The sequence below is a fragment of the Glycine max genome, chromosome 15 (assembly GCF_000004515.6).
Source record: "Glycine max cultivar Williams 82 chromosome 15, Glycine_max_v4.0, whole genome shotgun sequence".
Classification (NCBI taxonomy): Eukaryota; Viridiplantae; Streptophyta; class Magnoliopsida; order Fabales; family Fabaceae; genus Glycine; species Glycine max.
In genome coordinates, this window is record NC_038251.2 from 9,675,747 (window position 1) to 9,690,901 (window position 15,155).

Consider the following 15,155-nt stretch of genomic DNA (forward strand, 5'->3'; position numbering starts at 1 on the left):
TACTTCCCATGGAGGTTAGACTAAAATGCATCACAAATTCAAAGCTCAAAATGAAAAATATTAGAAGAGCATCAATAAGTGGAAGTTGCAGTCTTTCATGGTGCCGACACTTTCGGTTTCTATAAATATTCCCTAAAACAATGTTGTAATTTGCGGTTTTCATATTTCCACAACACAAGCCATATTTTGGCAACAATCAAAATGTGAACAAAAATCTGCACATGTTTTTCTTTTAGGAAAAAAAATCTGCATATGGTTAAACAAGCCATATGTTGCCGTTTCATCCTCATGATAGTCGAATATTTAGTAAATGATACCTACATGATTTTGTTGTATTTAAGTGTATTTTTTTTCTCCATCTTCAATGTTTCTGATTATAGACAATTAGGACCCAACTGCGAAAATGATGAACAATCGACAGTATTTCCCCCCCAATAATCACTCCTAGCTACATCTCATGAAAATGTTGGTGAGACATAATTGTTTGATAAATTATAGTATGATAGTGCACTAATAAGTCAAATATCTCCCAATAAATGATCAAGATCACAAATGGTTCAGTACTACTCCATGCTTAATCTTTTTTATTATTGTTAAGAAACACTGTAATAGCCTACAGAGAGCAAAAAAAAAAAAACACATAGCGGGCACGCTACTTATTTAGGTCGAAATTATAAAATATTAGTCAGAGTACATGTTCAACCATATTGTAAAAATGTTTAAAAATTACCCCCAAAAGAATATATCAGTAATGTACTTACTCCTATTCTTTTTACACTAAAATTTATTTCTTATGAAAAAAGACGTAATGCTGATTTTTCGTCGGTGCAATGTTTTTCTTGCTTCTATTATTGTACGAGAAAACAATATTTGTGTGTTTGATATTGGGAAAAACTTATTATAACTCACTTTATATAAATTCAAATATTAAATATAAAAAATCCTAATTTCACAATAATTCAGTTTATCTGGTACAATATATAATAAACCTTTTTGAAAAATGACAGAGAAGGAAGCGACAATCACGCGCGTACGAGTGGCCAACCAAGCAACTTATATTCAGTTATTCACATGCTGCTGCATCACATGTACTTCACGCGTACAATAAAATAATTAATTTTACTATTACTATGAACTTAGTGACATTCTCTTCTAAAAAAATAAAAAATTAACTTAGTGACATTCTCTTCAAAAAAAATAAAAAATTAACTTAGTGACATGTATTCTTCCTTACCACTATAATAACTTGCTTGGATTCTTTCATGAAAAATTTATTTCTTCCTTTCTATAACTTATAAATAATGTTACTTTATTCAATTAAAAATTATATTTATAATTTTTATTTTTACTATCTTAAATATTTTTTATATACTCTTTTTGTTAAGAGTAAATAGGATATAAAAAGTGTAACTGTTAAATTATTATTACTATTATCTAATTACAAATTATGTATAATAAATTTATTACCTATTATAAAATTATTTTAAAAACTAACGATAATTTTAATTGGTTGATAATTTACCGAGCATAAAAAATAAATTCTTTTTTTAATAATTTTTTAATTACTTTTATAGACATCCTACTATTTTAAATTTTGATAGAATTTTTATCTTTAAAATTAATATAAATCACTATTTTTTTACTGGAATATAAATTACTATTTTAAAATCACACTTAAAAAAAATTATAAAAAAATTCAATAAATATAACCTTTATATAATTTATATTTATTGATTATTTTAACAATTAATTTTAATCTATTACCACTAAAGATGGTCTAACCAATAAACCTTTAATTCTGTATAAAAAAAAAACTAACAAACCTTTAATTGTTACTCTGTTATTACTACTATAAATTTCAAGTTTTTTTTTTTTTTTGACAAGAGACTATAATTTTCAAGTTAACTTATGCTTTTCATGCTTTCGTATAAGTTCTAAATTAACTTATCGGTTAGTAATTTTATCAAATGTACTAATCTACATCAAATTACTAGTATTAATTTGCAATAAAGTTCATTTATGACTAAGATATCTAGATTTGCCCGTTTTCTTTCTTCTTTCTAACGATATTACATAAATCATTGTTTTTTGGAGAAAAAAAAGTTGGCGTTTGCAAATAGTGACACACCAATGTTACACACATACACACAGAGAAGGACTCGTTCGTTTCTTCGTTCTTCTTTTCTTTTCTCTCTTCCTCCTTTTTCTCGTCCATTGGTTAAGTTCTTCTTCTTCTTCTCATTCTCTCTCTCTCCGAACATGCATATGCAATCTTTGAGAGAAGGGTAGAAGTCATTAAAGGAAAAAAAATCGCAGTACAAGAAAGCGCGTTTTTCTTCCCTCTGTTAATGTAACGGCTTTTCTCCTTAACGCTTAGAGACTGTTTCCAACATACGCTGAGGGAAAAGAGAAAGTGGGTCTTCTTTTCTTCTCAGAAAATTTCCTTCTTGTCTCCAATCTCTTCGTTTTCTTCATCTCTGTCCAAAGGGTCTCGTGTAGTGTTTTTTTGTCTTCTTTTTCTGGCTCTAGAACATGGTGGCAGTGAGAAACATTGTGCTGCTGTTGCTGTGCGTTACTGTTGTGGCTCCGATTGTGCTCTACACTGATCGCCTTGGCACCTTTGAGTCCCCTTCAAGTGAGTTTCAATTACTTGTCTTTATTCAAATTCATTTGCTTTGGCTATTGGCTAATGGTTTTGGTTTCTTTTTGTTGGTTCTTGCAATGCATTCTGCAGACAAACAGGAGTTTATTGAAGATGTCACTGCTTTTGTAAGTGCTGATCTTGAATGATTCTTCAGTTCTTTTAGTAAAGGTTGAGAGAGACAGAGAGAGAGAGACAGAGAGACAGAGAGAGATCTTTGAGTTTCTGAATCTTCTTTTGTTTTGTTGTTTCAGACATTCAGTGCAGCCGACTCTAGCCACTTGAATCTGTTACCCCAGGTGTGGTTTTATAGTTCTCTTCTTTTTCCTTTTTTTTTTTTTTCTAATTGTTGAATCTGTGACAATTGTTATTTTTGCTGAAATGTCTCTTTTTGCAAACAGGAAACTTCAACGGCTGTTAAAGAACCCGTTAGGGCTGTGTATACTGAGGAGGATTCAACTAACAGAAGGAATTTGCCTCAAGGTATTTGGTTTGGGGGGGAGTGAGATTTTTGGTCTTATGACTCGTATTTTTTGGGGGTTTTGTTTGTTTGTTTGTTTGTTTGTTTTTCTTTTTTTTTTCTCATTGATATTTAGTTAATCTAATTGTCATGTTGAACTAGGCTTGCAATTGGTGGAATCAAGGGAGCATGTGTCTGCCAGGATGTTGTCGACTACAACTGAGGAAGATCAGACTAAAAATGAGAACCCCATTAAACTGGTGACTGATGGAATTAAGCAAGGAAATCAAGGTGATGCATCTGGGGAAAATGTAAATAGGGAAGATGCTATTGATGTTGATGACAATGATGGGAAACTTGCTAAATCTACTAGTGCTTCTACTCAAGAGCCTCAACTTAAGGTAGGTTATATATTGTCCTCTTGTTTTACAACCTCACTGTTGTGCCAAGGCTAACCCTTTACTATGTACATTGATAGTTCTGACATAATTTGATTTCAATTGCAAACAAAAATTGGTAAGTTGGTAGCTTGTTAAATAAATCCCTTGTTGATTTAAATATATATAGGTTTATGTCTCCAGATGTAGACACGTTTTTAGACCAGACTTGTGCATTTGTAGCATAGGACATGAAACAAATTTATGCAGGGGTGATGCAATCATGTTCTGTGCAAATACAACATCATATTCATGTTGAATTGGTGTAATACGGTACCTTTTCCTTTTTCAGTCAAGGAAAAGGGAACAAATAAGTTGCTAGTATAGCTATAATAGCATTGCCTGTGTAACATTCATTACTACATTTTTCCAACTCCATTTTTCAGAAAATTAATGATTCTAATGAAGGAAAACCAACCTCAATGCATATTGAGATTTTTATTTGTTTCACATTTGATGCATCTTTTTCATTCCGCCATGCAGGAGCAACAACAAGCCACAGAAACTTCTAGCAATATAAACCATAAAGGTTCTGGATTGTCTGAAACCAATAAGCAGAATGATCAACCACCATCTGATGCTCGGGTAAAGCAGTTAAAAGATCAGCTTATCCAAGCTAAGGTCTATCTTTCACTTCCAGTTGTAAAATCCAATCCTCATCTCACTCGGGAGCTTCGTTTACGGGTAAAAGAAGTTTCACGAACACTTGGAGATGCAAGCAAAGATTCTGATTTACCTAAGAAGTATGTTCACCTTTAAGAATTTTGTTGTATCTGTCTTCATGTTTCCCTGTTATGTTATGATTCTCGAGCTTGTACTTTCCTCATTAAGTTTTTCTTGCTACTAGTATTAGCATAATGAATAGCTTAATTTCTGCTCTGAGCTACATATTTGTTCAGTCTTAATCTATATTTGTGCTAATGGTAGTGCAAATGAGAGAATGAGGGCGATGGAGCAGACACTGATGAAAGGAAAGCAAGCTCAAGATGATTGTGCTGCTGTTGTGAAGAAGCTTAGGGCTATGCTCCACTCGACAGAGGAGCAGCTTCATGTTCTCAAGAAGCAGACTTTGTTCTTAACACAATTGACAGCAAAAACACTGCCCAAAGGTCTTCATTGTCTTCCATTGCGCCTTACTACTGAGTATCATAACATGAATTCTTCTCGGCAACAATTCCCCAATCAAGAGAATTTAGAAGACCCCCATTTATACCATTATGCCATATTTTCAGACAACATATTAGCAACAGCTGTTGTTGTGAACTCAACTGTTTACAATACTAAGGTAATCTTTACACTTTGAGAATTTTCTTGACATTTTTTTGGCTGTCAAGATCATTGAGAAACATCAAAGAAATTTGGTATGGCTGTTCTATTTCATTTTTGGCCTGATTTTTTAAATATTTAATAAAACAAAAAATAAAGCAACTTAAAACATTGATATCATTGATGCAGATGTTACTTTTATTTCCTATTGACACACTTGCTATAATGATATTATTTTAATTAATTTGCAGGATGCCTCAAAACATGTTTTCCACATTGTTACTGATAGACTCAATTATGCAGCGATGAGGATGTGGTTTTTGGGGAATCCACCAGGCAAGGCAACCATTCAAGTTCAAAACATTGAAGACTTTACATGGTTGAATGCAAGTTACAGTCCCGTTCTTAAACAGTTGGGTTCCCAATCCATGATTGATTATTACTTCAAGGCTCATCGAGCAGCCTCTGATTCAAATCTGAAGTTTCGGAATCCAAAGTATTTGTCTATCTTGAACCACCTCCGATTCTATCTGCCTGAGATCTTTCCAAAGCTCAACAAAGTGTTGTTTTTGGATGATGATATAGTTGTGCAGAAGGATCTGACTGATCTGTGGTCAATTGATTTGAAAGGCAACGTAAATGGTGCTGTAGAAACTTGTGGAGAAAGTTTTCACCGATTTGATCGCTATCTCAACTTCTCAAATCCTCTTATTGCGAAGAATTTTGACCCACATGCTTGTGGGTGGGCATATGGTATGAATGTCTTTGATTTAGCAGAATGGAAGAGGCAAAACATCACAGGGGTGTACCACAACTGGCAGAATCTGGTATGTGATGCACATGTGATTGTAGGTACATTAATCACATGTAAGATTAGTAACAGATTTTATTAATTGAATTACAATTACTACTAAGATCCAGCTGATACCTAGAGTCATTTTTGGCAGTTGTTCTTAATGGTCCTAAGGAGGAAGTTGAGACATACTATCTTAAAATGTAGGAAATAGTAATGCGTTCAATGATATTTAATTGGGTTGTGAAAGATGCGAATGTATGGTTTGTTGTGCTTTTTTTTAAGGTTATATTCATTATCAATGCATTCAAATTGCATTTAGATTGCCATTAGTCCATCCTGTTTTTCAAATGTTTTGTTTCTTTGGGTTTTAAATCTGAACTGATTTTCTTTTCTAATTAAACTGAAATGCAGAATCATGATAGACAACTATGGAAGTTAGGAACACTGCCACCGGGTCTCATAACATTCTGGAAACGCACTTTCCCTCTGAACCGATCTTGGCACATCTTAGGTCTTGGCTACAACCCCAATGTCAACCAAAGAGATATCGAGCAGTCTGCTGTTGTACACTATAATGGGAACATGAAACCTTGGCTTGAGATAAGTATTCCCAAGTTCCGAAGTTACTGGACGAAGTATGTTGACTACGATCATGTGTATTTGAGAGAATGCAACATCAATCCGTAGATAGGTCGTTTTTGTACGTTTAACCATTGAAGTTTTCTTAGCATTTGCTAAGTTGTGGTGCACCTTTTAGGTCTGCAATTCCATCTGAGTAGGGCTTCTATATTTTTTTAAGCTTTACAATTCTTTTTGTATACGTGTTCCTGTTTTTACATTGTTATTTTTTGGACTTGCAACCCTTGATCACAAACCTGCAGAGAATGCTAACTGTACTTGTAAATGAAATGAAGAGGCTAGTTCTTTTTTCTGTGTGTTCTTTGGCCATGTGTTTTGGTTTGTATTTGTACCCTTCCCCTGCCTCCTTTTTCAAAACATCTCGTCCTTTAGTCTTCTTTTTGTTTCTTGTACATGTTTCGATTAAAGTTGACACTATTCAAAAGTATCTAGCTAGTATAACCCTGTGTAGAGTGTTACTCTTTTGCTACATGTAATAATACAATACCTTGTGCAATTTATTAAATTTAACCCATCATTAATCCATTCTTGAATTTGTTTCTTTTTCTTATTGACATATAGCAATCAAATACCCTGGTTATCATTTCATTTTAAATGGGTTTTAGTACCCTCAATTTCAACCTTCTTACTTGTCTACGACTTAATATCCTTCTTCCTTTTTGGGAAGGGAAAAGTGGTAAAGTAAAGCTTAAATAAAGAGTCAATAGGTCTAAAAAATGCTTTTTATTTTTACTTTCAATTACAAAAAAGTTTATATAGGAAACAAGGAAGATATTTTTTTATTGTTTTCTATTTTCATTTCATTTTATACAAATTTTTAAAAACAAGAAATGAAATAAAGTAATGTAGCATTTTTGTAATTAAAAGCAAAAGCAGAAAACATTTTCTCAATCCAAACAATCTCCAGGGATTCCCATTTTTTACTTAGTAGATGTAACTCTAGCAGCTAAAGCTGTTTTATTTTGTTTGGTGGGTTATCCAGCTAAGAGTTTTATACTTTATAGTGTGGAGGATAAAAAAGGCAAAGTTGTTGAATATAATAATCATAGGAGGTTGGCTCCACCGACAATGTAATGTCTATGTTTGGTGTGGGTTGGTTAGTGCCCCTTCACTTTTTCAGTATCATGTTTCTGATCTTTCTTTTGTTTTTAAGTGGCAAGTAGAGTATGGGCAGGTAATGGTTAAGAAATGTTGCTATATATATAGTCATAAACGGAGGAGGAAAGTAGAAGTACTAAGTATGATCAAGTTTGCATGCTATGATTTTTTTGAAATCTAACCGTTAAAATCTATTATTCTTTATTTAGTTATTAATTTTAAAAGAATGATTTTTTATTTAATTATTAATTTTATTGAAATCTAGCCGTTAAAATTAGTTATTCACTATATCATTAGATTTTAAAAAATATGATGAGTATAGATAAGAAATCAAAATAAGTTGATTTCTTCACATTTTATTTATGAATATAAGATGGAAGTGGGTCTGATGGAGAGAAGAATGCATCAAAATAATGGTCATGTGGATAACACCATAACGAATTTTGGCAGGGCCCCATTTACAGATCTGTCACCCAATAAGGACATGCATAGAGATGATGATAAATCAGCACAACAACAACAACTAGTATCTTTTAATTTAAAGAATCAACGAACGCTTTTGTTTTCACGTGGTGGTGGAACCCATTGTGTTTATTTTATTGACGAGTTTTTTTTTTTATATGTTTCTGTGTCTGGAGGGTGGTTTCTCATTGTGATCACGTGCACTGACTTATCTTGAGACATGAGTCTGTTTCCATAGGGGGAATGGGCTATTCTTGAGAAAATGATAATACAAGTCACAATAGCCCAAAAGTGTGAACTGTGTCTGATTTGTGAAGATAATCGATCAGGAAAAATGTGGAGTAGAGAAAAGTATTGTTAGAGACTTTGGAGCAAAAATACAATTGCTTTAAATTTTCTTAACTTGCCCATGTACAGGTGCAGGGTATATATTAATTGGCTTCTCTTGAGTGAGGAAACTTGTTGAGTAAGAAAGTGGAACTTTTGTTCATTACTGATTTGAAATGAATTAATATTTTAGTTCTCATTTTATAAATCTCTTCATTTTAGAGGGGTTATGACATATCATCACTAAGGCTCAATTGGAAACTAATGACAATTAATTCCTGGTGACTTGTTGGAAGTACAAAATGCAAATAACTTGGCGGATTCATAAATCATAAACTTGATGTAAACAAATGAACTTTGAAATATTAAATTAATGGCCAGTGAGATATATTGGTAGCAAAAATGATGGTGATAGCAAACTTAGTGGTTGATGTGACTCCCTCTATCTCGATTATATATATATAATAAAATATATAAAAATATGGAATTACATAAAATAAGATTTTATTCAATAAACATAAAAAAGTTCAAGTAGATAAAATATTCACATTCCTTTCACTATTACAAATAAAATTGTTAGAAATATTTTTGGCTCAAAACATCATGCATTTAAAATAAAAGTTCATGCCCCAATATCACATCCTATCAAAACATTGTGTCCCGACGTCCTCAACACAAGGTTCTTTAAAACAATTCACCTAGTCATTTGCTTTCACAAACATAAGGTTCGATATCATTACAGGATCTAAACACAAACAATACGCGGGGAGTGAGTTATCACATTTCTAATCAATGGAGAGAAACATGACAACATGTAGATATACATATCACATAAATAAAATACAACTTACTTAAACACATCTGAGTCATTCCACCACTTGTCGCGTAACATTACATCTCAACACAACACGTTTCATTCATTTTCACATCATTCATGTACTCAAGGATCAAAACACAATATCACTTAATCAATCAAAATCGATCAATACACAAGCGTTATACAACAAATTAAGACTCAATCCTATATGCAATATGGTACTATGTCAGTGAAAAACTTCGTTAGGTTCCTAGGAGTACATGACAAGACAGACCACACACTAGTAAGTTAGGTCACTCTTACTAGGTAAAATCATAGGGAGAACAGTTAGGGTCACGCTACGTTGCAAGAATACTCTAACTATATGGGATCGGTACAGACTTAAAGAAATACTCAAACCGGGTGTGTTTACCCCCAAGGCCTAGACTCCGAAGAGTCTGTCAGGGTCTCTCCCTCCTGATTCAGGTCCAACCCAGAAAACATTTTAGCACGCAAACTCTATCTATGAACTATACAAGACACACGACTTCTCAATTGTTTTCAAAATAATTTTATCTCGTCGCACTTCAAAGTGATTCAACTCGTCGGGTTCCCACAGTGGATCCTATCACAATATTCGTCGCGCAAAAACTTATTGCCCTTAAAGGGTCTTACAATTGTCTGATTGCACAGTTCATCGCTCATAAATCAATACATATAATATCTCAATACACATGTATCTCACAATTCATCATAGGTTCAATTTGTCACTCATTCACAATTTCAATCACATTTTAATGATTTCAATATAACAATTTATCATGCTAATCTAGTAAATCTTGTCCAAAATATAAATAATTTATACAAAAATGTTTCTCACAACATGGGGAGTAAAACTCCTCAAACAATTTCACATAATCATATAAAAATCAAGGAATCAAAATCATAGGTCAAAAACACGAAAACACCAAGAGCACTCAATTTATCAACCAATTCATAATAGAACATCAATTGATCCGTCAAACACAAAAATATCATAATTATAAACATAAAGGAAAAATTATAATTCAACAAACATTCCAAAATAAACTTCAATATAATCCTCTAAGGATTCCTATACATGTTCATTATAACCCCAATTGCGATAAACTCATCCCTTATCTCTAAGCAGGCTCAGGTGCGTAGTTCAGTAGTGATAGCGGCATCTATAGTGGTTTCCTAAGATTTCTCAAGTTTTTTCTTTAGTTGCTCTGCTAGGGTTTCCAAGCCTTAGAGAGAAGGAGAAGAAATTGGAGCCTTCAATTCATTGTCTTCGCGCGAGATGAATTTATCTCTCTTGAAACATTATTTCAAAAATCCGAACGGTAAGAATGTGAGAAAATGAGTACCAAAGTCGATGAGCAAATTTCATAACGATCCAACGGTTAACGAGTCCAAGATAGTAATTTTACTGAATCAGGTTTGAGTGGATGCAAAAAAAAAGCTTCGTTTCTCTTACCATAGACATTATTTCACAAATCTCAATGGTGGAGATGTGAGAAATTGAGTTCCAAACCTAGTGTTCAAATTGCATGATGATCCAACAATTAACAAATTCGATATCGTAGCCTACTATTTACTCTATTCTTTTTTTTATTTTATAAAAATAAACTCTATTTTACCCTTTATCAAACGAATAAATATAACATTTTTTTATTTCTTAAAAATAAATATTTATTTTATTTACCTTAAAAATATCATTTTAATTAATAAAATTATTCATCCTTATTTATTTAATTACAAAAATTTTATTATTTTCCTAAAATTCTATTTATTTTTTAAATAAAATTATTTTTAATTTATTTTACAAAAAATGAGGTATTACATTTGTGGTAGTGGGGTATCACCACCATCACCTCTCTCATGCTAGTGCTATCGCTATCATTAGTGTCGTCGAAGTTACTGTCACTCTATCACTACCAGTATCACCACTACTTAAGTGAATTTTTAATCAAGTCTTTTAATCTCAACCTTCTATTTTAATTTTGATTGAAATTTATCATTTTTATTCTCACCAAAGAAAGTCATTTCACATAATATGTTGCATCTAATCCTATATATAAGAAACAATTATTTAATTCATCAAGACCAATAAAAGTAATTAGATTAGTTGATTAGTCAAATTTAATTTTATTACAAGATTACCTATGACATTAAATGATTTAAGATATGATTATTTTTCAAAAGATAATTTTTCAACCAATGAGTATGTCTTGTTTTATTAATAACTCAATAAATGCACCAACTTTCGAGGAAAAAAAACAATCATTAAGAGTAAAAAAGAAATTTAATAATAAAGTAGTTCTATATTTTTTATAATTAATTAAGATAAAAAAATATTGTTTTTTGTTTCTTATATATAGGACCAAAAGTAATATATGTTAAGTCCATTACAAACTTTCTAAAGAGAAATGATAAGTCTTCTAAGTAACAATCTACCAATGAATTTGTTCAAGTATATTAAAAAAAACCCAGAAGTTAAAAGTCATGAGAAGAGTCAGACTCAAGATGTCATAAGTTGCATTCTAATTTAAACTCTAAAAGTTTAGTGAATGAAGAGAATGATTTAGTTAAGTAAAATCACTGCTCAACAATGAGTAATCACGAAGAAGCAACATGTACAAGAAAATATACATATTTGAAAATCATTCTTTGCTTATAATGGTTTTTAAGAATGAAACTTCAGAATGTTTTGAAGTACTGCATAGGTGGCTTGGCATTAAGAATTGCAAAGATCCAACACACTTAGAACAAAAACTTTATCAATACCGAGGTAAGAGATTTCGAATTACTGAAGGAACATATATCTCCAACACAATATGATCTCAAGAATATCTTTCATGAAGATTAAGAAATTTCATTCAGAATCTACTTAAAAGAACTTGAAAGAAAGACATTAGAACGTTGATACAAGCTCAGAATAGAACATATTAATAGAAGCACTTCATTTTCTAATGCTTTAGTTAGAAAAGAATGGTGGCACACTAGCAAGTTACATATCAAAATATTGGAATACAAGATTGTCAAGTCATATATTCAAATTAAGTATTCCTACAAGAAGAATATTTGATTGCTTTTTCATTTACACCAAAAAAACCTTCTCAAAACATATCATTAAATTAAATAGTTGGATCAGAATGTCTCTTCAGAATCGTTGGTTGAACAAAATATGGTGAATTATAATAAATCTCTTTATATCTATCTTTTATTCCTGTGCATAAAAAAATGTCTCTTTAGAGAGTTACTCATAAAGCCTACTAAAAAACTAGTAGTGATTGCTGAAAAGTCAAAATTAAAGTGCACGTTTGTTTTCCTGTTCGGTTTGCTGTAACATGTATTACCAGACAAAACCAACGAACATTCAGAGAAGGAAAGAGGGAGATCCATTAGCGAAACATCCGTTCACAACCTTCCCGACGGATTTCCAGACATACCCTAAGTTGATAGCTTTTTTGCAATGTACAAAAAGTCATCCCAACTACACCTTAAAGCTGAAAAAGCTCTCCTATCATCATCTAACAACTATATTGACTTGCGAGCTCTATATAATGACAAAAGACAATTGCAAAACACAAGGGAGAGAGCTCATATATATATATATATATATATATATATATATATATATATATATATATATATATATATTATTGAAATGTGATTCAACTTTTCTTCCACACTTTAGAAGCCTTATGAGTTTTAGAAAGGCTACGTAGGAGGTGTGTTTAGCTTAAAACTTCAAGGTTAATTCACCCAATGAGTGTTAAGTTGTAATACCACTATACACACCACCTCCAATATATGTTTGATTTTATTCCAAACTAAGTTGGGTTAGGTTTGGTTGAGAGAAATGTTACTAGCATTTCTCTAATACCATCATAATGAGAGAGAAAATCTCACATCTAACAGGTCACAAGTTCAAGTTCTCACTTATCTTTTTGGAGTAAAATAAATATACCTTTATCTTTCAAGTGTTTTTGGATTCAAAGGGCTTTCTCTATTTTAGATCATGACACCTACATTTGTGTGTGTATGTAAAAGAATCCCTTCTCAGGTATATACCAGTGAATGAGTTGCTTCGAAAAGGATTTGGTTGGTAATTTGAGCATCTCAATACTTGGTAGTAAAGTACTAAAGTTGCCATATTTTGTTCCTGTTAAGGGTATGCTCCAACCAACATATTTTGTTCTAGCGTGTCCCGCACATTTTTCTGTATGCCCATTGTCTACACTTCTCCTTGTCTCTCTTTCCCCCTTCCATGTTCCATCAGTGTTCCGTTTGGCTTTGCAATTTAATTCATTTATATGAGTGTGACTTGGATGTAACCCAAAAGAAATTTGGAAGACTCAATTCTCATGTTCCTTCAAAATGGACAATGGAGTATGTATCTGAATTAGATTTAGCTTACACTTCTAGCCAACATTTGCTTGGGCCGTGATACAAATTAAGTGTCGTAAGTAAAGGACAAAAGAAATGTTACTTGCACCGATAAAAGACCTTCCCAAATAAATAATGCTTTTCATACCACAATTGCCTTTATATAAATTTAGAAAGAATGAATAGTGCATTGAACAGAAAGAGGTTGACACCAAGAAAACTACCAATTCGCTGCACACATACTAAATATTATTAATAAAAAGAAGAAAAATACAAAAAAATGAGGTTCCAAACCCCTCAAACATCTCAATGAAATTTATAACTGATTAGTCCAGTTCTATCATGAAAGAATCCACTCCTAGGGAAATTAGGAACAAAATCCCACCACAAGAAACCCTTATGTTGGATCCCATGATCCGCTAACTTATCAGAGCAAGTATTTTCTTCGCGAAATATATGAGACCACAAACACCATTGCCGAGGAACAATATGCAGATTTTTGAAAGATTTAGTCTAAAACTTAGTCATGCTTGTATTTTTTAGGAATCAAACTCAACTTGTATTATCAATCGTGTCACATTAAAAAAAGGCAATGATTAAAGAATTTTAACACTATTATTAATTTTTAATTATTTCAAAAGATAATTTTAAATGTTATTTATGTTTCAATTAGGTAAGCTCTTTTTTTTCCTTGTAAAGAACATTTGTCATATAAATTTCATTGTCAGAGGTTTTGAATATGGCAAAGATTACTTTGCATCACCATCATAAGTAGTTCATTATGAACCATAATAGGTGATTGATTATGAATCATAAATAATGATCTTATAGATTGATCTCATATTTATAATATTGTGATGTGCGTTTCACACCTTATCAGTATTTTTCTCCTTCTCCCCAGCAACCTCCACAGTTGAAAACTATTCACAAATTGCAAACTTGAGCGAATTTTCTATTTGTTCCCAAATTCCATGAAAAGGGATGACGTATGCTGTGGTTGGCCACATTAGGGTTCGTTGCTTCCCACATTTTCTAATTAAACTTGCATTGTCGACAACAAATTGCAAACTTAACTAGTTTTAGGAAAATAATGAATCTAAAAACTTAAACTGATTTGTAGGCAGAGAGCATGTTCAGAGATTGATGATTCCTTCGCAAATGTTGAAGAGTTTACCTCGACCTTTGATCGGCAATCATGGATGACGGTGATGTGGTATTCGTTGCCTCTATTCTCCTCTCGTTCTCCACGGCATGAAAAGAAGAGAAAAAAGTTAAACGGAAATGTCAGTGCCGAAAATCGTTTCCGGCGACGGCAAACGGTTCTTCTCATCTTTCTCTTAGTCCATCCCTCACTTGCTTCTAAGAACAATGTGACAAAACTTCAAACTACTCATTCTGCATTGAGTCTCTATATATATTCTGACCCTCATGCCCCAGATTCAGATAGCTATGGCCTAGCCTATGTTGCACTTCGCTTGGCATACCTCAATGCCACTAGCACAAGGGGCTGCATCACAAAGCTGCTAAAGAAGGCCACTTCAAGCATCTTCAAAAGTGTGCCAGTGAATATGAAATGGCTATATCTGCTATTGAAACATCTTACAATGACTTGAACTCTGAGACATTCTTTGAGTTGGCTGTTGCTTCTCATAGTGCTGAGGATTATTGTCAAGCTACTTTCAAAGGATGCCATCATTGCCCTCTTGACTTCATGAACAATGCTTTAAAGGGTCTTTGTGAAATTTGTGTAGTTGTTTCTAAATTGTTCGCAGGGATCATAATCTCTCGCTCAGAATATATTTCACTTTTGCTATTATTAC

At 32.5% G+C, this 15,155-nt stretch overlaps 1 protein-coding gene across 1 annotated transcript; it reads left to right on the forward strand.

Moving 5' to 3' along the window:
* The first annotated feature begins 2,065 nt into the window (after positions 1-2,065).
* Positions 2,066-6,531, forward strand: LOC100785342 (probable galacturonosyltransferase 4). The gene is made up of 9 exons (XM_006597567.4): positions 2,066-2,635; positions 2,735-2,769; positions 2,896-2,940; positions 3,043-3,124; positions 3,264-3,502; positions 4,022-4,281; positions 4,466-4,823; positions 5,056-5,631; positions 6,012-6,531. The coding sequence occupies exons 1-9, from the start codon at positions 2,533-2,535 to the stop codon at positions 6,285-6,287; spliced, it is 1,974 nt and encodes a 657-aa protein (XP_006597630.1). The 5' UTR covers positions 2,066-2,532; the 3' UTR covers positions 6,288-6,531.
* Positions 6,532-15,155: the final 8,624 nt, after the last annotated feature.